This window comes from Pseudoliparis swirei, chromosome 15 (genome assembly GCF_029220125.1).
Source record: "Pseudoliparis swirei isolate HS2019 ecotype Mariana Trench chromosome 15, NWPU_hadal_v1, whole genome shotgun sequence".
Lineage (NCBI taxonomy): Eukaryota > Metazoa > Chordata > Actinopteri > Perciformes > Liparidae > Pseudoliparis > Pseudoliparis swirei.
The window spans coordinates 9955915-9981649 of NC_079402.1; the positions used below are offsets into that span (position 1 = coordinate 9955915).

At 45.0% G+C, this 25735-nt stretch overlaps 1 protein-coding gene across 1 annotated transcript; it reads right to left on the bottom strand.

Annotated features, from left to right (window-relative positions):
* Positions 1–190: 190 nt before the first annotated feature.
* Positions 191–21715, bottom strand: ulk1b (unc-51 like autophagy activating kinase 1). Its single transcript, XM_056432323.1, has 27 exons — positions 20856–21715; positions 19803–19895; positions 19355–19396; positions 17081–17113; positions 16134–16170; positions 14797–14970; positions 13478–13551; positions 13148–13249; positions 12453–12511; positions 11854–11936; positions 11588–11638; positions 11043–11134; positions 10710–10872; positions 10502–10556; positions 10205–10291; positions 9820–9942; positions 9586–9734; positions 8838–9103; positions 7241–7446; positions 6920–7041; positions 6268–6393; positions 5580–5764; positions 5075–5253; positions 4342–4460; positions 4054–4211; positions 3536–3671; positions 191–3358 (listed from the first exon to the last, which is right to left on the bottom strand). The coding sequence occupies exons 1-27, from the start codon at positions 20943–20945 to the stop codon at positions 3303–3305; spliced, it is 3060 nt and encodes a 1019-aa protein (XP_056288298.1). The 5' UTR covers positions 20946–21715; the 3' UTR covers positions 191–3302.
* Positions 21716–25735: the final 4020 nt, after the last annotated feature.

Here is a 25735-nt window from a genome sequence, read left to right on the forward strand (position 1 = left end):
ACTTAATGTCAAGTCCCCAACTTGAATGGGTCCTGTAGCCGTGGGTTCACTGGGTCAGCAGCAGGACAGTAGCTGCTGGTATAACTTGTATAACAGATTCCCGTGTACACTACTCCATATCTATGGGGACTAATGGGGAAAAGCTATTTATCGTGGATGTTAAATATAAATTAAGGAAACTCACTTCATCTTAAGACAAATTACCTTTCCATTCACTTTATTCATGTTGCAACTCTCCAACAGTAAAGGTTACATCACACACGGGGACACTGAGAAAGTGTGTCGGTCATAGATATGACAACATTAAAATGATTTGGAAACAGTCAGAGGCAATATGGAAAATCAGAAGAAAGTCTAATCTTTGGAAATGTATCGGTGGTGTGGTGCCATTCTCTCCATTCCTGCGGCGTCATTTACACTACAACAATAACTTCATTTACAATATGTACAGGTAATACAGAATGAATAATGTGAACTCAAAGAAATTAGAACATTCAGGTGCGTTCTAACATAAATCTAAATCAATGACAGATGATTTTATGATGAATCAGCCGTTTTATATTATATCAACAGCTGCACACATCTGTCGACCCCGTCCACCGACAGGATGGCCAATAGCAATGATTGTAGGGAACAATAAAAAGTGACATGCATCAGTTCTATCAAGGTACGACGTCATCTCTTTCTGCCATCTGTATCTTTTGAGACATTGCCACGACATAATAACAGAGCAGAACAGCATCTGTAAGAGGGAAGAGGCTGTGGGTGAGTTGATATCAGGAATGTACACCCTCACAAACATTACACACACACAAAATGCTCTCGCTAGAGTGAAAACCGAAGAAAATGTATGAAAGAAAATAGACCCAAAAAAAACAAATACAAATGATGTACATTTACATCATATGATTTCCTCCATTCTGTTCTGCTGACATACTGCTACTATACTGGCGTCCAAAAATCTCAGCTTCAACAATCTTCAGCCCTGACCGTACATCAACAACGTATTCCAAAATATGCACTCGGGTGCATCTTTAGTCCCCATGTTAATAAACTTTACAAAAGGCAGAGGAAAATACCCCCCGGGGGGAAAAGGAAGTCGGTTACGCCAGAGGATGCTCTGAGTTCCAGCGGGTCTTGTTGAACCACATCCACAGCAGGAGTGGAGTCAACATCCAATCATTCACATTTGGTTGCGGAGCAATGCCTTTAGTTGTGTAGGGAACAATCCCCAGCATCCATTAATACGTTGAACATCACTTCACACATGCACACACACTTCTCTCTGCAGCAGCCAAAGTAGAAGTTGACCCACCCTTTGGTGGAGTAAAGGTATCATGTTAAAATATATGGCTACGGTCAACAAATACATACATATTTCAGGTCAAATACACATTTTTAACTAGCACTGCAAATCAACCGGTCACTTTTCAAAACAAACATACTAACTACAAACTCCTCCGCGCGGGCAATGCAAATCATTTTTCAGTGTAAAAGCAATTTATATTCTCCTTTTACTTCTTAAAGAACTCTTTCTAAGGTTTCATAGCTTATACCATCTCCGTGTCGGTATTCTCACATGGAGCACACCTCCGTGCCTTTTGACTGTAAAACAACTGAACTGCAATCAAAGCATGGAAAATAGATCTCTAAATAAGCAAATATGTCTCGGTAAATAGAACAACTGGACACGTTTAACATGCCCCACTCGAGCTCATCTCATACAGTACTTCAACAGTGCAAACACACTCAGACGTTCATCCCGGGACAAACCCTCAACTTCAGTAACAATGGGCTGATATTAACGCCGTTTCTCTTCTGGCGGCCCTACATTCAACTTCGATTAAACCTGCTCAACTCCAACATGATTGATTGATAACATATGATCAGACAGAATATGGAATGATGTGACGGCATTATTAGCAACTCCAGCACTTAAGCGTCTGAATGACTTTACCCTCCTGTTACCTTTAGGGTCAATTTGACCCCATTCAATGTTTAATGTCGGTGTTCTTTGGGGTCAATTTGACCCCAGGCTGTTTTTCACTGTGTCAAACATAGAAGAAATATCAACTTTTTTATATATTTAAAGGGCTATTTACGTAGTCAACAAACAAACATAAAGTACCTCACACTTAAACTTGGGAAACAATATTAATTCTAATAATTTTCTGGAGGTTTTAATTGCTGGGGTCAAATTGACCCTGAGGGTAAAATATGTTAGTAAATGTAAAGGTAACAGGAGGGTTAAGAATACACCCCAGGTTATTTAACATGATTGCAACCAAGAATGCAAACAGAGCAGCTCAGAGCTGTTGAACTCAAACTATATTTTACATTTAAAGTGTTTTATGGACCCAACTTTCTGTCTGTTGCTTTAATACCAGCCATCATTTTAAAACACAAAATCTCCACTACGCCATGGTTTCAATCATGGAACGTAGTCTTCAACGTTAAGAAAGTATAGAATCAGTAAAGTGACAAACACAGGGAACTCCCCCCCCACCCCCCAAACCAGCATGATAACCTACAGTACTCTAAAATATATAACACAGAAACAAACCTACATTTCATTTTGGCAACAGTTTCGTCATCGTGCCTGTGTGGACTTCCATACAGACCGGAGCGCCGCTATTTAAATTTCCCTTCAGCAAGCAAGTAACAATTTGGTAAATACCAGAAATTAAAGAAACTCGGGAAAGCAAACATGGGGTGAAGACAAACACACGTGATGAGATTCAGACTTGGACATTCCCGCCTTTCCCCAGCACTCGTCCTCACTGTGCGGAAGTGTACAGCAGATACAGGACTTGCCCTCCAGCTCCTGATCCTGGTAAAAGATAACATTGTGTTTGTGTTGAGTAAAGTATTGTACGTGTGTATGCAGCTACTTGGCAACAGTGACTCCTGCCCGTGTTTCGCCTGGTGAGAGAAATCTTCTTCCTGGCAGGCGATACCCCCTCTTTTCAGTGCCAGGAGCAAAGTCTCACATAGACAAGAGCGCGGACATTCTTTCGCAGCACAAGTGCTTCGTGTCCGCGGCTGGCACGAGTTTAGCGCGGGGGGGGGAAAGTCACCGCCGCAGTCCAGGACTCGGGATGAAAGGCGAGCCATTCAGGGAGCGCACAAGCCCCGGCGGTCGAGTCCAAACTTCAAGCCTTGCGGTTTTCTCGTGAAAAGAAAAAAGCAACTTCTAAGTGAAAACCATGAGATTCTTTTGGTGGAGGATTTGGTTTGTTGGTAATGTGCGAGGGTGCAAACGACTGACATCTCAGCCGCGCTCGGGAAGCAGTGTGGGACGGTCAAATGCAGAGACCCGACTGCAGAGCTGTGAGGCGGCGTTCAATGCACTCCTTACCTGCAGACAAACAGGAGCAAAGACGGCATGACAAGTCATATCCACGATAATGGGGGTTTCTTCCATGTGCTATGATGTTTTTTTTTCTGCATTAGCTTTATGATGAACTGGCTGAAATATTAATTTTAACATCGCTGTATCAATGGAAAGATCGGAGGCATCCCTTCTCTCACTTACATTTGCTCACGCTGAGGATGTCCTCCTGCTCAGTGAGCAGCAGAGACAGGCCCTCCATCAGCAGCAGAGCTTTATGGTAGCGCCGGACGGACGCTTCCCCCTGGTGGAACATCTCGTCCAGTGCAGCGGTCTGAACCTGAGACCACACCGGCAGGCTCAAGTCAACGCATCGAAGTTTCATTTTTCGTCCGGGTTAAAAACACCGACATCATCCACCGGCGTCTGCGGTCCTCGCTTTGTGTGGCAGATATACAAACACTCTATTTCGCTGACAGTTACTTTCGTGGCCGTACAATATTGCTGTGGCCATAAAGCAACAAACAATCTGAGAGCAAGGGCTCGGAGGCTGAACGTTGCCATCGGGGCGCCTCGGTTGGCCATGACTGCTTGTTGAATTTGATGCTGGCCGCCCACACATACAGTATTTAAATGATGACGCTTCGGCCTGCAGGTCAATAACCCTCATCTGCTCCTCTGCATCCCAACTCTCTAACTCCCCCCCCCCCCTGGCGGCTTACCATCTGCACAGTGTGGCTGAACAGCAGCCGCTCGGCTGTGATAGATGTGATTTGGTCCATTAGGCGGTGCTTCCTGGAAAAGAAGTGCTCCAGACGGGTGCTGAGAGAGCGACAGGAGGCCACACTGGACTTGTACAGCTCATTCAGCCTCCTCACTACTGTATGCGGACAGACATGCATTTCAATATGCTGCCAGGACACTCATCGGGCATCCTGTTTCAGACACGTATCGGATGCCTCGACAAGAACATCCTCGTACAAGAAAAAGAAAAACGAAATGGCTCGTACTTTGTTTGACTGTGGAGGATGGGTAGAGTTTGCCCTGTTTAACTCGCTCCATGGCTGTGTGCAAGGCTGCGGACAAGAGTTCTGCAGTCTTTAGGTAGAGAACCAGCTGTTCTGCATGACTGAGGAGACACACACACACAACACACACACACACACACAGGTTAAAACTTAAATCTAAATTGTGTTCTATTGTGAAAGTTAGGGAAATATCTGCATGATCGAGTTGTGTGGGGCCGTTATGCAGCAAGAAGGTCACAGAAAATGAGAAAACGTTAATGCGACCGCTGGCTACGGCGCAGACAATATCTCTGATCACCCTCAGGACCAGAGATGAGATCAAAGACGTTCTCATTAAATTACACGCTCCTTATTATCATACTCATCCGCCGTGTGTATTCCCAAATGCTAGCAGGCATGAAATCTCCTCCTCTTTTTCCCTGACTTTATCATATTTAAGTCAGCGCGTCTTTGTTTGTTCTGGAGCCAAAGGAATGGATTCAAGCTCATAAATCTCATTTCATACATTGAAATGCATGCATGCATTTTGACATATTTGAGTCAATACTCGTGAGCAGCTTCTATACATCTGCCAACTGCCACATGAAAGTCTGACAAACCGTTTTGCCACTAAAAAAGAAAAACATGAGATCCACATTTAAATAATGTTCTATCCAAATTGGATCCGTCCCCATCCACACAGACTCAGGGCGATAGTCGATTGATACGGCCGTACCTCCACTCCCGGCTCAGTGAGCTTATCTGATCTGCTACCAGGCTCTGCTGCTGGAAGGCTTGACACGCGTCTCCCTGCTCCTCAAACACCACAACCTCACAGGCGCCAGCGATCTCCATCAGGCAGCGGGCGAAATCCAACGTGAAGCGCAGGCTCTGCACGGTGTCCGTGTGCTCCTGCTGCGCTCGCCCAGAGACGGACACAAGGGGAGAGACGGAGAGACAGATTGTTGAGAGAGAGAACTTAGAAACAGAGGGCAGCAGACTGCATTGGTGAAACCAGCATTAACAGGAGACCGGTCAATGAATTAAAATTTTCCATTCTCAGATTCAAGATTAGGCTCATTTTACCACGATGACTTGAGCCAAAGACCCTTTCAACTACACTTTGATCTTTCTTGTTGCATTTTTCTTACAGTCTGCACTTTCAAGGGAGATTATTCATATCAAGGTTTTCTGAGAATGAACCCCTGGTAGACGTGCCGTGTATAAAACCTGCTCCTCACCTCCATCAGCGTCTCCTCGGGCAGCTCAGGAGCCTCGAAGGTTATATGCCCGCCCATGTTGGCGGTGATAGGATCAGCGAAGCCGTAGCGAGGACTGGGAGGAGCCTCAAAGCCATCCAAATAGGTGGCGGTCTGGGGATAGCGGCTAGTGAAGGAGCCTGCAGGGCTGATTGAAGTGAACGAGCCTGGAGGAGAACAAATTAGAAGAAACATGTGAAATTAAATGTATTTAATACGTACGCATTTTCTAGATCAAATGCCATGCTTGTTGCTCTCGGCATTCACACTTGATGACCACTGTGTTGAGTAGAGATTCGTTCCAGTTAATGATCAACATCTGCCAGCGGCTACATGAATTTTTCTTTTCCCTTAAAATGCTCCAAACTCTAATTACCAATTGGAAAATTGTGTGTTTGAAAAAAAAGAAGTCATTTGGGTTATTAGTCCCTAAATGTAGCTACATTTCTCCACAGTTAGGTTTTATCAGAATTAAAAGTTAGTCAACCTTTTACGCTCGTCTCCCTAATATCTAATTAAGTTTCTACATCGTTGGAAAATGAAAGTAATATCTTCCCAGTGCTCTGTGTGGTAAAATGCTGCAAAAGTGGGATTTGATTCCTGCGAGCTGCAGAAGGGAGGCAGAGACACATGACTTGTATTTCTTTGTGTTCCAATGTGCACGAGCTACCTGAGTATTTCCTCGGTCTGGAGGTGTGAGGTGGGGTGCTGCCACTGGGAGGAGAGCCCACAGTGAAGACCACCTGAGCAGGGCTGACCGAGCCAGGTGCAAAACATCCCCCACCACGCGGGGGCACTAGAGGCAAGAAAAGAGCGATGAGTGAAGCTCCAGCTGGGGGATACTGCACATCATTGACCTGTTCGTTTTCCAATAAATACCAAGAACTACTAGATTGTATTTCAACGACAGAATTAAAAGATGTGTGTATACTGTCCTGATGCATCGGTGGATTGAGCCACTTAACCCTCCTGTTACCTTTACATTTACTCACATATTTTATCCTCGGGGTCAATTTGACCCCAGCAATTAAAACCTCCAGAAAATTATTAGAATTAATATTGTTTCCCAAGTTTAAGTGTGAGGTACTTTATGTTTGTTTGTTGACTACCTAAATAGCCCTTTAAATATATAAAAAAGTCGATATTTCTTATATGTTTGACACAGTGAAAAACAGCCTGGGGTCAAATTGACCCCAAAGAACACCGACGTTAAACATTGCATGGGGTCAATTTGACCCGAAAGGTAACAGGAGGGTTAAATAAACAGCAATCCTAAATGTCAGACATGTGTTTGTTCATGTAAATCAACAAAGAGTTTCTACCTGTTATGCCTGCGGTTTTTTCAGAGGTCAAGTTCTCTGTGCTGCCTCGGTCCGCCACAGGCCCACCTGGTCCGAATGCAGCCATCAGCAGCATGTCAGACAGACGGCCGGCACTCTGAGACCTGCTCCGAAGAAACAAGTGGAGAACATGGAAGGACAGAGGGATAGGAATTAGGTGCAGATCCTTGTTTTATACATGTCTTTTAGTTCTTTTTAATAGCTGCCCATTTCCTTCTGAAGACAAACAATTCCTCATGGATACACAGCATCAGCGTGATAAACGCAACGCGGAGAAAACAACAGAATAAACAATAGCCGAACCTTCCGAAGGCCTTGGTGTCGTCGCCCAGTCTGTGGATGCAGTGGGCCGGCTGGAGAGCCTGCGTGAGCGCTGGTGGTCCCGCCTCTCTGGGCTCCACCGGAGCGGTCCTGCCGAGAGGGGAGCCGATGACCAGACCCTGCTGGGTCAGGAAGGCCACGAGGTTGGGAGAGCTCGGAGGCTTCGGGAACTCAAACGGAGGGATGGTCTGAGGAAGGAGACGAGAGAAGGAGACGGGTTTGTGGGAACTGCTCGGTAGTCTTCACCTGTTCTGTGTATCTCCAGAGACTCAAGTACGCACATATCGGTCTCACTCTCTCTGACACACACACACACACACACACACACGTCTCACTCTCTCTCTCTCACACACACACACACACACACACGTCTCACTCTCTCTCTCTCACACACACACACACACACGTCTCACTCTCTCTCACACACACATGTCTCACTCTCTGACACACACGCACAAACACAAATTTGTCTCACTCTCTGACACACACACACGTCTCACTCTCTCTCTCTCACACACACACACGTCTCACTCTCTCTCTCTCACACACACACACGTCTCACTCTCTCTCTCACACACACACGTCTCACTCTCTGACACACACGCACAAACACAAATTTGTCTCACTCTGACACACACACACACACTTGTCTAACTCTCTGATACATACACGTCTCACTCTCTGACACACACACACACGTCTCACTCTCTGACACACACACACGCACACACACACATTTGTCTCACTCTCTGACACACACACACACACACATTTGTCTCACTCTCTGATACATACACGTCTCACTCTCTGACACACACACACACACACACACACATATTCGTCTCACTCTCTGACATAGCCACACATATTTGTCTCACTCTCTGACACTTACACGTCTCACTCTCTGACAAACACACACACACACACACTTGTCTCACTCTCTGACACACACACACTTGTCTCACTCTCTGACACATACACACACTTGTCTCACTCTGACACACACACACACTTGTCTCACTCTCTGACAAACACACACACACTTGTCTCACTCTCTGACAAACACACACACACTTGTCTCACTCTCTGACAAACACACACACACTTGTCTCACTCTGACACACACACACACACACACTTGTCTCACTCTCTGACAAACACACACACACTTGTCTCACTCTCTGACAAACACACACACACTTGTCTCACTCTCTGACAAACACACACACACTTGTCTCACTCTCTGACAAACACACACACACACTTGTCTCACTCTCTGACACACACACACACTTGTCTCACTCTCTGACAAACACACACACACTTGTCTCACTCTCTGACACACACACTTGTCTCACTCTGACAAACACACACACACTGGTCTCACTCTCTGACACACACACACACTTGTCTCACTCTGACAAACACACACACACTTGTCTCACTCTCTGACACACACACACACACACTGGTCTCACTCTCTGACAAACACACACACACTTGTCTCACTCTCTGACACACACACACACATTTGTCTCACTCTCTGGCACACACACGCACACACACAGTGCCGACTCACCCTGGAAGGGGAGCCCAGGATGGTGGGGAGGGGGCTACGCTGCATCAGCTCACTGAGTCTGGGGGAAGAGTGTAGAGGGCGGAGGGTCTTCAGACCCGCCGAGGGGGCCACCACCGGGTCGGAGTGCTGCTTCCGGATCTTTTGCTTGCCACCACCGCCACCGCCACCCTCCAGAAGACAGGGGGCACTGTGGAGCCGCGTGCCCAGACCCACCGCCGTCTGCGGTCGTTGCTGAGAAGTCACCCGGGACTCAATGTACTGAGGAGCTGCGGGACAGAGGTCAGAGGTCAGAATGTTTCCCGCTTTTAGACAGCAGGTGTCGTCGCACAATGAGATGTGAGACCAGACAACAAGAGACTGCAGAACTGGACGCTGCCTAACTCCCACGCTGCCATGCTGGATGTCCAGACAGCGCCAGCGTGAGGCACAGACGACTAGAGAGCAGCCGGTGGTGAGAAGGAGTGTTTGTGTACGTAGGCGGTTGGTTTGTTGTCTCAACCGAGGACTTTCAAAAGTAACAAACTGGTTGACTCTGAGCAACATTGGCAAATGCGAACCACAAAAGTATTTCCTTCTTTGTCTGCACTTGAATTTCTGAGGCAAAAACACCGACAAAAAGCCACTTGACTTTCCAGGGCTGCACCTCATTACTTTATAATAATTTGTAACCGTAGAAAGTAGCATAGAGAACGCTGTGATGTGTATCCGTGGAGGTGGTTCACAAAGCAACGTGTAGCCTTTGAGATACCTTGAGGGGAGAGATGGAAAGGTCTGGCGCCTCCCAGGGAAAGCCTAGGGTTGGTGGGGGCCGCCCCCGGCCCGTGGGGCGGTGAACGTCCGGCCCGAGCAAAGGCCAACGAGCTTCCGCTGCTGCAACGACGCACCGGTGTCGACAGCCTAATAACGCGACACCGTCCGCTAGTCACTGCAGTCCATTACGAGAAATGTCAACACACGTTTACATCAGCAACACAACACAGACCGTGGAGAGACATCCTGTTTGGTACAGTGGAGATTCTGCTCCATGCGCTGGTAGTTCTGGACCTGGGTGGGCACTGGGATCGGCAATGATTGACCGAAGTTACTTCCCGAGCACTCACTGGGCCTGCCAACAACAGAGGAGCAGAGTGTGCCAAGAGAAACAGTTTAGCGGTGAGTGTGAGGGTGTGTGTGTGTGTGTGTGTGTGTGGACACAGACGAGTTTAACATGAACGAGTACTCCACACGTCCAAGGGACAATCTGTTCCTGTTCTTGTTCTTCTTGTTGTTGTTCTTGTTCTACTAATCTATCCGTCAGTGGCTTGCCGTCCGAGCGTCAGAGCAGCACATGTTTCACCACAGCCGAGCATATAGCGGAGAGCCGTTACCTGACGGCAGTCGGAGAGCCGCTGCAGGGTGGGGAGTGTGGTGGGGTTTTCACTTGGCTGCACAGACCGGCAGAAGCCAGAAGAGAGCTGGTGAACGAGGAGAAGGGATGTCGTTAGGGCTCGATCGAGATGCCGTTGCGAAAAGGAATACAACACGCTCTCACTTTAGACTGAATTAAATTAAGGATAGTCAGTTATCCTCTTTTACCAGCGGGGTTCTCTAATAATGTGACACAACTACATTAGATTGGTGTAATACAGGTAATGCCTATGAATAACCACATCCTCGCGTCTCACCTGCTATTCATGAGGCTGTCCTGCAGCACTTTACTCTCACATGCCAGCTCACCCGCTGGAAAACCAGGGGGGAATAAATCAAACAGATGACGACAAGAGTCCAACTTATGAAATGCTATTACTGCCACATAATAAAATATGCCAAGGCATGGACTCTGCACAGCGGCATTTGATTTGTAGGTTTTACAACAATAATATGTTTTCTCACTGTTGAAGTGAGCAGGCACCATGACAAAGTCATCCGTGTCACAGGAGGAGTTCTTGCTGCTGCCGCCCCCACCAGAGGAGTCCTTGAGGAGGAAACCAGTCGCCTCCTGGGTAGGGGAGGCCAGAGCTTTGGCACGCAAGTGCTGACCCTCCGCAAGAGACTGCTGCAGAGACGAGGAGAGAGAGAGTAAACGAAGAGAGAAAGCACAGAAACGACACAACGAAGCAGAGAAAACCGTGTGAGAAACAGGCACGTGGTCGGTTTCTACGATTGCACGTCTTAACGCTGCCTCGGAACAGACAGAGGAATAATACAGGAATGACAAACACGAACCGGGGGAGAGGCGAGGTGAGAGGTGGACGAGCTGCTGCAGGAGCTGGCTGACGCAGAGCTTGGGAAGCAGGTCATGGACACAGTAGGAGTTGCTGCGGCCAAATGCAAGACAACTCGTTAGACAAGTCACGGCGGCGTGAGAAACACAGAGTTTGTGCACGAGAAGAAGTCCGACACACGGCATGCCACGAGTCTCTGGCGTTTTGACAAAAGGAAATAGCTTTTGTTGTCGCTACGCATCACAATGTGTCCGTCTCTACGTCTCGAATCGAGTCCTACAATGGAGTCAAGGCATCATATCGATGAAAAATCAAGTCCAGTCATTATTTCAATCTACTATTTTAAAAGAGATGCACATTTTTGCACTTACTACCATCAGAAAATGTGTAATGTTTATTACACATTATAGTTATAGTTAGTTATATAATTATACATTCTAGTTCCAAGACATTTGATACACCCACACCCACAGTCCTGCACTTTTGTATTACTGGCAATTATTCAACCTAGCTTTATTAAGAAGTGTACTCTTTATTCTCACTTACTCTTTTTCAGGGATGAGCTCGCCTCCAGGAAGGGATGACAAAAGAACTCGTCTAGCAACGACACACAAAGAGAAACAGGATAAGTAGGAGGTAGTGAAGTCCATATTCATAGAGATATAGACCAACACAGGAATACTTGTTTCATCATATTTACTCGATAAGCATTTATAAAATGCTACATTCGTAGGTTTGCAGTATTGTAGATCTGCATCAACAGCACGTAGTCAACGGTCTCATTCATTTCCCCGCCCTTAAAGTTGACTGACCAAAGTCCATGCGGTCCTTGTGGTCGCGCTGCAGCACACCCAGCAGCAGATGCCTCAGGTGGCTCGAAGTCTCTCTGGGGATGCTTCAAATACAGAACAGATACACGATCACTTTTAGCTGCGCTCGGTTCACTTGTTATGTTTGTACTGCCACCAAATATATAATCTCTCTCTATTGCCTTGAGATGATTAAATGAATGAAAACCACAGGGTGGTTTCACGAGGCAGCTGTGCAGAGCTGAAATGTAAAGCCGCATGATTAGGTTGGGATGTCGGGGATTGGTCGGGGGCTTGTCGTCGCGAACAATGTTGTGAATACACTGCTGTTCGACTGTTTTAAACCACCCGGCTGGCGCGGCCGTGACTGGAAGCATTTATGTGAAAGACTGCATTTGTTTTGGTTTGAGCAAACACACTGTCAAAGATAATTGGCTCTCTCTGAAGAGTTTAGGCCACGGCTTCAATTTCTGTTGGCTAGTCTGCTCTCCAGATGTATCGCTGCAAAGTTTCTTCTTTCTTTGAAGTGAAACCCATGAAGCGAATGCATAACATTGGTTGATCACGTTGTAAATAAATGGGCTGTCATCGTGACTCCTTACTTGGGGCTGAGAGTCTTGTTCTTTTCATAGAACAGCCGGAGGTCCTGGGGACTGCTGGCCTAAAATAATGACAAAAGGGTCAGAGCGATCGTTGAAAACATGCAAATGTCTGCAAATGTATGTACATCTGCACACACACACACACACACACACACACACACACACACACACACACACACACACACACACACACACACACACACACACACACACACACACACACACACACACACACACACACACACACACACACACACACACACACACACACACACACACACACACACACACACACTTTTATGGCACAGTGCGCTGCCCTTGCACAGACGGCACAACAACACACGTGTGTTGAAGACTTTCAACAAATAGACTTACTGATGTTGCCAAAAAGGCATTCAGCACTTTAACTTCTCACTATTTTGTTATTACTGCATGTGTTTTCCATCTTTTGGATTACGTTGAAATATCTGCTTCAATCCCATTTTCTTGTGCAAACTGACAAGCAAACTAATGTTACTGCATATTGTTCACAGATATTATGCAAAGGCCATTTAAAGATTCAGATTTTCTTTTGTTTCACTTTTCTGTACACATATGCGTATGACTTAAATGCCAGTGATAACAGGCAATGGAGTCTTACTGCTGGCTCCTCCCTAAATGGCGTTGTGAGGGAAGCGGTTAATATTGTAAAATACCTGAAAAGGAGCCTTTCCACTCAGGCACTGGAACAAGATGGTTCCGATGCTCCACAAGTCAGCCTTGGCATCATAGTGTTGGGACATGATGACTTCAGGCGCCTAGTGAGGAAACAAAATGAGATTGCGACACTTCAGTGGAACTCTTTGATGAACAATTAATGAGACCAATAAGTTAATATCACCCGAGACGTAAAGAGTATGTGTTCAGCAAACACTCCCAAATTAAAAAAGATCCTGCTCCTCGCTTGGCTTTTTCCCGTGACCAACGCTAGGAGAAGCATCAGAAGCCACACCTTCACCAGGTGCGGGTGAACAAAGGATGCTTACCATGTACATCGGGGAGCCGCACAGCGTGGCCGCCATCATGTTGCTCTGAAGGTACCTGGCAAAGCCAAAGTCCGCTGTGGAGAGAACATGTGCACATGCTCAGACTCAAACTGATGAAATCAAGAACAATAGAAAAGAACTCCCAGAAAAACAACTGCCCAAAAAAAAGAAATCTATTGTGCTCTAAAAACATTTTATGTTTTGTCTCCTACAGGTTTCCAATTAAACGGTATCTATTTTAAAAACTGATAAAACTATAAATCATAATATTAATGATGGTTGAGAGGCAGCTTCACTGTGATTACAGATATGCTGACAATGCAGTATTATCCCACTGGAGTTCACCCCCCAGGGAGATATTGTTTAATAAAACCCATGCCAATCATAAAGCACCATTGTTTTCTTAACAACAGTGCATATATATATATATATATAATAACCTCTGTGTAGCTAATTATATTACTCGGATTATTAGATCAAAAATCTTCTTTAAACTCATTAAATGAAACCTAATATCAGTGTCAACATGTTTATTAACCCCGGCGTGGCTGTGCCCGTGTGTCGGTACTCATGTCTGAGGAGGTGCAGTGAGTGTGATCAGTCTGTTTGTTAGTGTGGCCGTGACACTTTTCCCCGAGCGGTGAGGAGAATAACATTCTGCAGTGACTGGGAGCCTCAGACTTCACTCCCATGAGGCAATCCATTCTCTCCAGAGGAACACAAATGAATAGGCTTAAGGATTAGCAGAGTTTCCAAACAGCTGAACCCTAACTCTCAGTGCTCGTCATTAAACCGACTTTGTTCACGGTCAAATGAGCCAAACTCAAAACCGAGGGGACGCATACTTCTTGAGGGTTCTTACTGTTTCGGGTATTTCTTCCCCACAATGTTTATCAGAGGAAGAAAATGTGAAATGATATTTATAATTTAATAAATTTCCTGAACCAGTTTAGAGTTTCTCAATATACAGAGCTGGATTACAGCGTGCAGGTTTCCAATGTGCTGTGTCATGAGAGTCCATACTGTGCTTCTGTTGAGGGTCCTAGTGTTTTACTGTAAAATCCTAATGTAAACCAACAAGATTTGGTCTAGAAATATAAAAACGTTTTTTATTCTTTTCATTTCCTATAAACACACATACAATACAACTGGGTTGCACAAGTTCTGACACATTTTAAAATCACTTTAATATTACAGATCTCAAGAAATTAACAAGTGCATGCACATGCCACCACACCGCGTGCACATGCCACGTGCACATGCCACCACACCGCGTCCACATGCCACAACATGGCAGGCTCTCCCACCATCAAACCTACCAATCTTGATGCAGGTGTTGTTGGAGTGTGACTTGCATCCCGGTGGGTAGTGGAGCAGAATGTTCTGGGGCTTGAGGTCCCTGTGGATTATGCCTTTGCCCTGTAAGACCCTCATGGCCCCTGCAATCTGCTGCAGGAACACCCGGATGGTGTCCTCACTCAGCGTGCCCTTGGCTGCAGAGAAACAGGGTTCATTGACTGTCGGTCTGTTTGGTATCCTGGGTGTACAATGTGGCGTATTGATGCATTACTGATGGAGGAAACATGGTGGGGGCATACTAGACGGATTGGGACTGAATATCCCTCTAACATAGATTTTGAAATGTATGCAAATCATACTCGTTTTCAAAACAACATTTTGTAACCAGATGTATTTTTTCCCTCTGTTTTCTCGCATCACCCCACTGCCACCTCCTGCTCCTCGTCTCCTCCCTTCCTCCAATAGTGTCCCTCATCTCACGGTGGTACGACATGGTTCTATGTGAGCGTCCCTCCCTTGTCTTGAATTTCTCTCTGAGTCCACCTCCCTTCCTTTAGAGCCAGAATCAGGCTTGACCAGAGCCAGGAAAAAAAGATTGTTCATTGCCCTGATTGTTCATGTTTTCTATTTCTCTACCAGGCAGGAAAAGACTGTTCCTGGAATAGGTCCTCTCTTTACACGATGTGTACCTGACAGACAGAGTTAGCAGCTAGAGCTGTAATTAGTCTGCTAACTGCTGCATGTCTTTTTTCCCACGCTGACAGATCAAGGCCCGCCCCCGACGAGGCGAGTGCACTGGCTGTTAAGAGCCCAGCAATTTATGAGACACGGCAAACCGGCAGACAGACTTCTCGACTTCTCAACGTTACTTTAACAGCCAGTTTGTTAGCGTAGTACTGAGGCGGTGTACCGTGTGCATGCGATATATGTCTCACAAATACATATACGTCTCCACGTGGTTTCATGACACTGCGTGTTGAAGTCGATTTTAAGCCTTGGCTCCAAATCTGTCTCCGTCTTCAGGGCCGCAGATAAGAAGGCAGCTTCCTGTGGTCAAACAGGAAACTCAAAGGCCGTCTGGGGCCTATATTTTACTTATAAAGTTCTTCACTTTTATTTGCACTTTTTTCAATGGTCTTGGTACTTATCAGAGCTGCAAAATGATTCTTCTTCTTCTACTAGTCACAGTCCTAACCAGCCGTTCCTGTCTGAAGACCATAGCATCATTCTAGGTCTCATAGAATATTTAAAAGATTTAATTAGAGTTGATTTAGTCACTTAAATGCCTCGATTGATCGCTTTACTGATTTAAACCTATAGAAACTATTATTCTACTGTTGGAAATTGTCGCACTTACAGTGTAAATAGTCAGCAAGGTCGCCCCCATTGCAGTACTGGGATGAGAAAGAGAGGCAGGGAGGGGGAGAGAGGGGGGGGGGGGGGGAGAAGAGGAAATGAAAGAAGGAGATGAAAAGGAATCACATTAGGACACATGGGTAAAACACAGGCGGCTGTATAACCATAGTGAATACGTCTTTGATATCAACATGTCTCTGAAGGGACTAGAAAGGAAAAGGAGATCAGAGCAGTGATTTGCTGAGGAGTGATCCGTTTACCAATATATAACCACCCGCTCATCAATATGAATGAATCCAGGAAGAGACAAGGTGTGTTATGAGGTGGCTCAGTCCTTTCCTTTTCCCAGACACTGAGATAAGCATGAACACATGAAGATGATGCTTCAGGGGATGCACATGAAGAATATAAATATATATATATATATATATTTGTATTTCCTGCTAAGTTACGTTCCAATCATTTTCAGATGCTCCTGCAGTCCTCAGTATTCATTGTGGATGTGAACACTGAACACATTTCGAGATCCGGAGCCTCTGGCGACCAACGCCACTTTGAAGAAGTTGTTTTTGAGCGAGCTCTTCGGCTCGGACGGCAAACGTGTTCACACAGTATTGGATGCAACAACAACAAAATAATCTACACACATAGCATTTGATTAGCCCTCTAAGAAGTACTGGAATGTCCAATTATGGGGTCTGAAGAGCGAGCGTGACCATGTCTTGCCTTACAGGAATAATAAGTTAGTATGAAGCACTTGTCAGATTTAAAGCATTCGTCCAGAGGCCAAGGTAAAGTCGTAGGTACAGGTTTTGAGGGAAATCACAGCAAAAAAAACCTAGCAGTTTATGGATGTTGACCAGTGCCCCCCCCCTGAGGACACAGATAATTAAAGCCCAGGTCCATACAGCGCTCAGCAAACAGAGCCAAACATCACAGAAGCCTTACCTCCATTACCAGGTACACTGAGCTGGCAGTTTCCTAAAGAGGGAAGAGATAAGAGGGGGAGGGGGGAGGGGGGGAGGGGTAAACAAACACATGTCAGTCAGTGCGGTTACATGCAATCGAATTATTGGCTTAGTCGGACTGAAATCGAATTATCCGTTTCATGTAAACACCTTAGTCGGACCAGTTGATAATTCGAATGTAACTCTGAACTGTATCACCACGAGTTGTAATGAGTAACAGACAAAGGAACAGGTGGCACTTGTGCACAGACATTCTGTTTGAGCAAACTAAACTGGGCAGATTCAAATTGGAGAAATATCAAATTATCCCAAAAAAGTTGTATGTAAATATTGAGGACTGACTAAACAAAACAAACAGAAAACTGCTGAGTCTTGAGAAAGAAAAGACACAAGGTAGAGGTAAAAGGAGAGCAAATTAAAGCATTGCTTTCTGCCGTCTACATAAACACACTGATTTAGTAAAAGCTGATTCAACCCCAGACTCCTGTACCACTGGACTTTTAAAAGCAATGCTCTGCTCCATTAATACTGAGCAAACATGTAGTTTTTATATTGCACATTTGGGGTGTGGGGGAATTCAGAGTTCTATAACATCTTTTCAAACATTTATTTTTCCTCTGCTATCTCCCGTCTTGACTTCTTTAAACCCACCTGAGGCACAAGTTGTGAAAAATAAAACACATTAATGCCTGCTTTAAAAACAGAAAGAAAAAAGAAGCCCTCTTATCACATGGCAACAGATGACTTTCACTCTGACCTCATCTCAGTATCTTGTTTAATCTACCAGTCAGAGGCCAGGCTGTTTTCTATAGTTTCGCTGAGTCAGGCCTCTTTAAATCGGTTGTCTTTGGCTTTATTGAATCCGGACGGCAACCAACCAGGCAGCAACCAACTGGTTTCCACCGGCTCTCTGACAGAAGTGCACCAAACTTCAGCTTGATACGTCGTTTGGCGCCACATTGAAAGGCAATCTTAATCTCGTAATGTGACTTGCTAATAAATACAGAGACAACCAGGCCTTTTCCCACGGCAACTATTCACTGTTTCAGTGTTTAAATATAATATTACATTAGATCTGCAAATAAGGAGTACTTGCATTATCCCTCAATAGGCCAATTACTCTTGATAAATAATTAGCAAAAAAAAGCTACAAATATTTACATTTGTGAAGCTGGAACAAGAGAAAGTTTAGTATTTTTGCTTTTGCTCAAAATCCGTGTGACAGTCAAACGGGTCGTTTGCATGCAGTTCTCGGATAATGTCGAACATTACGATTATTTATCAACTCTCGGACTAATCTTTAAATCCCTCTGGATAACACAGATCAATAAGGCTGGCAGTATTTTTATTATCCAGAATTAAAAAGCAGTTTTCATTTTGAGATTTTAAATGGGATAAAATAAATAAATGAAAGAAACTGCATCAAAACAAAGAGCACAGTGAGACCACGATCACGGCAGTCGATTACTGAGAGGCCGCGGTGAAACAGGATGGAAGTCAACAGTCGCTAATCACGCTTGACGGCACACGGCGTCGTGCGAAAATGTGGTCTTGTCAGATGGCGCGATAAGAATAATTTGAACACGAGATGTTTTTTCACCAGATGGTGTGTTATCAAAGGAAACACACGGGGAGTGAAGGATATGTATTTGCGTCGGGCCGTCTACATCCGTCTGGCAGGTGTTGCCCCAGTGAGCCCAGTGAGCTCCTGACTGGTCTGTAGGCTTCAGGCAGCACTATGGTCACAATGCGACGCCCGCTTTGGTGTGGCACCGAGCGAAGAGGTTATAACACGATAATATGAGCATTACACATGCGCAGAAAACACCTCGTCAACACCCGACGGATCGTGCCCGAAAAAAAAAAAGGTGACAAGATTTTTTTCTTGCTATGAGCAGAGATACAGACACTAGAATTCACACATAGCCTCCTCCATCAAGGAGCTCCGGCAGGAACTGGAGACAGAATGTTAACGAGAGAGACGACTGCGCTCGCAGAAAGGCAGAAGTATTGAACTGAAACAGAAGTTGTTTTTTTAAAAGAACAAACTAATTTAGCGAAGCCTCATTTCACGACTAGGAGAAAACAAGACTATTCAAGCTGCATGAGAACCAAGTGGGTCATGTGGAACACACACACACACACACACACACACACACAGCTGCTTCGTGAGGCACACAGAGGTGTGATAATTATCTATGCACAGACGGCGCTCAATCCACCCAGACCCAGACGCCAGTGTTGATTTACATACCTGAAAGTCCAGTAATGCAACAATGTTCTCATGTTTCAGTTCCTGCAGAAATGACAGATAAAGAAAATATAAATATTTGGATGGTGTATGCCTAATCCTTATTTTTTTGCTTCCAATTTGACTTTGCACGATGTTCCACTATGACCTCCCCATGTTGAACGAGACGTCCCATGCTACCGTAATAACCAGTGCTCATATGTCCCTCTGACATGTGGCACCTTTCCACCACTAGATACTCTTCACGATGATCTAATATAAGACTTTAACATATCAAGGTGACACACATGTGATGGGGAAACAGCAGAGTCATTCAGGGGTTTACCACTGCTGGTGAGGGCAGACAGTTTAAATGCAAATGCATCCTGCATGTGTTCATTGTATTACATATAGTGACCTAATAACTGGAAACCAGTGAAGTACCCATGGGGAAGGAATACTTTTGACTTACCTTGAGTATTTTAATCTCTTTCCCCAGCAGCGTATGGGATTTGGCCAAGTTCTTCTTGTTGATGCACTTTACCGCCACCTCCCAGTCGTGTTTCTAGGAGGAAAGACGCGCACACAGTATGTTTTGGGGGCGGATAAAGAAATTAAGATTCTTTGTACTACGGTTCACAAGTAAGTCAGAATGTTTCAACTTGGTTAAACTTCCAAAATGTGTCACTGCGCAGTCAAAAATCCCATGCAATGCATAATCCATTTATAATACTTGGATATTCCAGGGGTCACACTCATGGTTGTTGGTTACTTATCACATGCCGTCACTGCAATCAACCAGAAAGTCTGGTTACTGAGATAGATTTGGATCTTTACTTCCATAAACTCAACTATACAATGCAATGTCCTTGTTCTGCATTTTCTGACCTTTTAAATGTATTATATTATGTGTACATTGCAATATGTGTTCCAAGATGCCATTCTCCTTTATTATAGAATATAGATGGCACTGATATGCCCATTGACTAATAAAGCAACAAAGATGCCACAGGCCTACATTTACCCAAAGTATCTGTCTGTGTTAGCAGGTGTGATGTATTGTATTACTGCAAAGACATCATAATATATACTCTTTCATGTCAGGTGTAGGGCATGTTACAACTTGTTCATTGTTGTTCTCAGTACAAAGCTTTCTCATGGAAACAATAAAGCTCTGCTGCTCTACATTGACATTTAACAGGATTATGGACCAAACATAATAACATAAAAACCCTCACTAAGTAACATCATCATCAAGAAAAGGTCGCATGCAGTAAAGATACAAAACCACAAGTATTGTATCCAATAACTGTGTCGTTACACGCTATTCGTGCTCCCAGGCCTCTTAAGGCCGTACTATGACAACAAATACACCAGATGGCCAATCAAATGCGACTCACGTCAACGAGCGAACTGCTATTTCATTTATTTTTTTGCATCGCTTCAGCAATAGTATTTTCTATTTGTATTCATTTGTTATTGTTTTTTTAAAGTAAAAAGTATAGCAGACAAGGAAAGCACTCACCTCTCGGTGTCTGCCTTTAAAGACGACAGCGAATGCGCCATGTCCTATCAGGTCCTTCCGACTGAACTCAAATTTGCCCACCGTCTCCATATTGTGCCGACGCCGGGATGGGATACTACTCGGGGACGGACAGATGAGCAAGAGGCCTCGGGTCACCCTTCTCGGTAGCGATAGCTCCTTCTGTCAAGTCGGAGCAGCAGCAGCAGCAGCAGGGACGTGCACCCCCTCTCTCACTGGCCACGAGCTGCCTTCCTGACAACAGACTGTCCTCTTCTCTCATGTTCGCACGCGCAGGTTTGGGAGTTTAACTCCTAACGAAGCTCCACGGGGGTTCCCATCGCCGACGGCACGGACGACACGAAGTTAGCGAACTTAACAGATCGAGCGAGTTGTTGTTGTTGTTGCGGCTCTCTGACGTGCGACCTTAAAAAAAAAAGCAGCTTGCTGCGTTTTGTTTATATACAGGGGGGCGGGGCGGGGGAGGGGGGAATCCTCGCTCCCGTCGTCTGGCGCGTGCACACGGTGAACTTAGAACGAGCGAACGGCGTCCAATGACCGGAAACCGCTGTCGGTCGTCCCGTTTATGTCGTGCAAATTCGCGGTGGACTCGCCGAAAGTCGGAGCATCGATGGTCTCAACAAAGCAGACGGAGGCGAGCCTCTGCAAAACAGCGCATGCGCAGAGCTACTCCAGCTGTAGGATGTGACGTCACGTCCAGGGTCCTCGGTCGTGAAATGAAAGCGTCTGCTCTGACTGCGAGGAAAACTAGAGACTTGTCTCTTTATAGTAAACGTGTCGACAGTATCACGAGACAGGAGTATCATAGAGATATTTTGCAGTTACGTAACAATTGTTGCTGTTGTGCAAATGAGAAATATGTTTTTAAGTATGTTCAATGTGTCATCCAAATGTAATACAATCTTGATTAAAGTTTTAATTGATGGCTTTACAGTTTAATTTGTTTTTAACTCACCACTAGGGGAAAAGATCGATCATCATCATGATCATGATCTTCATGATAATCATCAGTCATCATAACGCGCTGCCGAGGGGACGTTTTCACACCTGGTGAAACTAATCTCATGTACAAGTAATAATAATGTGTTTGTTTCCGATTATACAAGGAAGGTGTCAGATTAAAAAAGTGTTTATTTGATGAGAAGCACAACATCTCAAATCCAAATTAAGACCTGATGTTTTGGCATATTAATGAGAATATGAATGTAGTCCCAGAGGAGTTGATTGCCCCCCCCCCCCCCCCCCCCCCCCGCCCTGACCCTCTTCTTCTTGAAACTCCAGGGCTGTTCCAACAGGTATGTGATAAAGACGTGTCTGGTTGTGTTCATAGGATTGCATACTGGTTCGGTTCAGGCTAATTGGGTGTCCATATCTGTGATGCCTCTACGAACAGCATCCAAATAAGATGGTAACACTTGTGATATGATATATTACATCTATACACATGTCCAGCACTATGGAAGCTGCGTAACAAGTACAACCATTTCAATTTGTATTAATCCTCTGAGAAAGCAACCTTTTAAGGTTGGAGAAAGGCAGAGGAGGAGGAGGAGGTGGAGGTAGAGGAAGTGGAGGATGCTGTGAGAGAGCCCCAAGTTGAACGGGTCTCTCGAGTGAGGCTAAATCCAATCTATGGTATATTTGTTTTAATTTGGTTCAATGAGTCGATGCATATGTGACTAACACAGCCGGCGTGATGATGACTGCTCATGTTGCAACATAAAAAAATATATGGATTTCACTAACAAGATTCCAGGCTTTGTTTCTCAAAGTTCATTCAAGCTGGTAAATGTGTCCAGGAGGTAGCAGGTAAATGTTTAAAGCCCTGTGTGTATATTTAAGTACCAGAGGAGGGCGGCAGAGGACTGCATAAGGCTGCATATTGATCACGCTGACCTCCCTTTTTACTGGAAGCACCGGTTGGAAAAATGTCATGGAAACAAGTCATTAGGTCATTATATAATGTTTTACCGTTTATTTGACCTTAGTCTTTGGATAACCGTTTGTCCTTCGACATGAAATAGTCTGCCACAATATTCACTTGGCCAACATCATGAAATCAGTGACGGCATCGTGAAGTAAACCTGGAAAGAATTGTCCAAGTCGTCAAAGAACAGCTTTTGGCTTTTGAGAAGTCGAGTTGTTGTAGAAAGGTCGCTGGCACTTTGTAAATAGATAAATATATCTAATATATAGAGGAAGAGGTCTTTTTGGGTATCACATTTTTTCAGATGTGTTGACACACCAGCGAGATCACCTTGAAACATCCGGCTCCAGCCGGCAATCTGATAACCGAGAGCCAGAGCTCTGAGCTGATAGCGAGAGTCCAGCCATTGTGTAACCCTGGTGCAGTATTGTCCAACAGTACCAGTGTGTGCTGTCATGAATTACTCATCGTGGTTCTCCCCGAGTCAAGAATACGACCAGTTACAGTTGACGCTGTGATGTGTTCACAGACAGAACAAATGCCAGCGGAGTTCTTCCTCTTCTACTCTTCAGTTCTTCCCAGCCCACGTTGAGTCGCTGCTGTTGATGCAAAGGCCTTCGACAGGTGTGCACGGTATAGTTGAGGAACGAGGCTCCACAGCCAGCAGTGTCCCAATGTATGTGCACACTGGATGGATTTAGATGGATTATCATGACCCACAGTGAATAACACTTTTCCTTCAATCTCTGTTTACGTAATTAAAATGACATTTTAATGTGCATTTTTTCATAAGGACTTCCTTGAAAACTTCACGGGGCGTGTCTACTGTGTTGAAGCTTGTGGGAGTGGCGTGTCGGTGGGGACCCCACGGTTACACAAGTCCCCATGTGTCTGTGTGCACTCAAGTAAAAGTCCCCACCGGGATACAAGAACACACACACACACACACACACAAGAATCCCGTCCATGCATCCTATTTCATCAGTGCGCTGTGTGTTATGCATATTAACCATGTTTAACCATATTAATGCTCACTCAAGGACAACTATGCATATGTGGAAAGCACACGCTTACTGACGCATACAACGTTGCAATGTTATTATTAGCTTTATTAGACTTTTTAATTGTATTATTTCCCTTACAAAAGCCCAGATAACAATCTTTCACTCTAATAATTATTCATTTTAAATGTTGCATATTTTGCAGTGTACATCAATACATTCCGTAATTGGAATACAATTAATGAAGGCTACAGTGTGTGTGTGTGTTTGTGTGTGTGTGTGCCTTTCCACTTAGCTAATATCCAGTGTTGTGGCACTGTGCCCTGCTCCTCTGTTCAGCCTTACGCCTCAGACCTCGTGGTGAAGAAGTTGCGCCGCTGAATGGTGGCCAAACTTTTATTTTAATGTAGATGGATCGCCACGAGTCTTGCCATGAAGGCCGGCGCTTTCTCAAACCCATCTCCGCTCTGAAATGAGCTTCCAAGACTTGATCAGCGTAATAGTTTTGTCTGCACACTGCACTGCGATGCACAAGCGTGTGATCTCCGCCGATAGGTCATGCCAGATAATTAAACTGAGAAGCAGAGGGAAATTCAATACACTCTATTACAACTGAGAGTGCTTCGGACTCAGGGGAGACTTTGGTATTCATAGACTGGGTATAACGCCTTTCTAAAGCGTCAAGCAGCTGTTGTTGTGTCACTGTTGACTGACATTGGTGTCACAACACTGACCAGCATCACATTCATGTACGGTGGCTGAGGGAGTTCACACTCACATTCGGAGGAGTACGGAAAGGGCCACTTATCTTACGGAGTCGGGTCTGACGTCGTATGGTAAAGTACGTAGGAGTTATAACAGGTGGGCCACCTGTGGTTCTGAAAAGAAAAGAGTGCCTTAAACTTGCATCCTTTCTAACGGCCATCAGGGGGCGACTCCTCTGGTTGCTAAAAGTAGTCTGATTATATGGAACTTTAAGAGAAAATTATTCTCTTTGTTTCAATCTATACTATAGTTTAAAGTCTTTTTCAATAGAGCATGATGTTCACTTCGTAAATGACGTTCCTGATTAGAGTGAAATAAACCATGTATGCTTTAGGGCGGGGCTACCTTGTGATGGACAGGCCGCTCCCCCGTTGTTGTTGTACGCTAGCAGCAGCTAATGAAGCCAGATAGCAAGTCCAGATAACAAATAGTAAACTCTGAGCTTACGAAGTGACATCACTTGAGGTATTTTATGATTTTGAGCACAGTTGGTATAATCTCAAGCGGGAGCTCCTATCTCCACGCTAACACACACCTTCAAAGTGTTGGCATGCAAAGCGGCACACCTTTGTTGTTTGTTCTGAAGGCTTTAATGAGTCACGTTCAACTTGTACACCTGTTGGATTGTAAATGATTAATGGCCTCAGATGCAATTCAGTCATCTCCTGATAAAATGGCGGTTTGTCCACCAGGGGAAGGCCGGACTGAGAGGCTGACAAAACCACGAGTCTCGTCTCCAATCAACTGCCCTGTACTTTTATTTTTTAAATGATGTTTCCCCGACATTATATGTAAGCCACTTGTAAGCCCTTTTTTTTTATTTTTTTTACAAAGATTTAGGAAAATCCCTGTATTCTGTATATTTTTAAAATGTACTTTAAACACGTTCTTACTTTTAAAAATGTCTGCTTTGATTAGTTGTTGTCGATGCTTCTTCTCCAGCTTCGCCCGGTGTGAGTCGAAGCGATCGGCCGCCGAATCCGCTGGCTTTTGAGGGCGAGTGTTTGAATTGAATCTGACCTTTTAAAGATTGTGACGACATGAGGGGCTGCCGGAGCCCGCTGCGACAGATGTGCCAAATGATTCTGTCGCCACGCAAGATCGAACCAGCGCCCTCTGTGGCCCCTGACCTCACCGTCATGCATCGACTCAGAGCCCGGTGACAACAC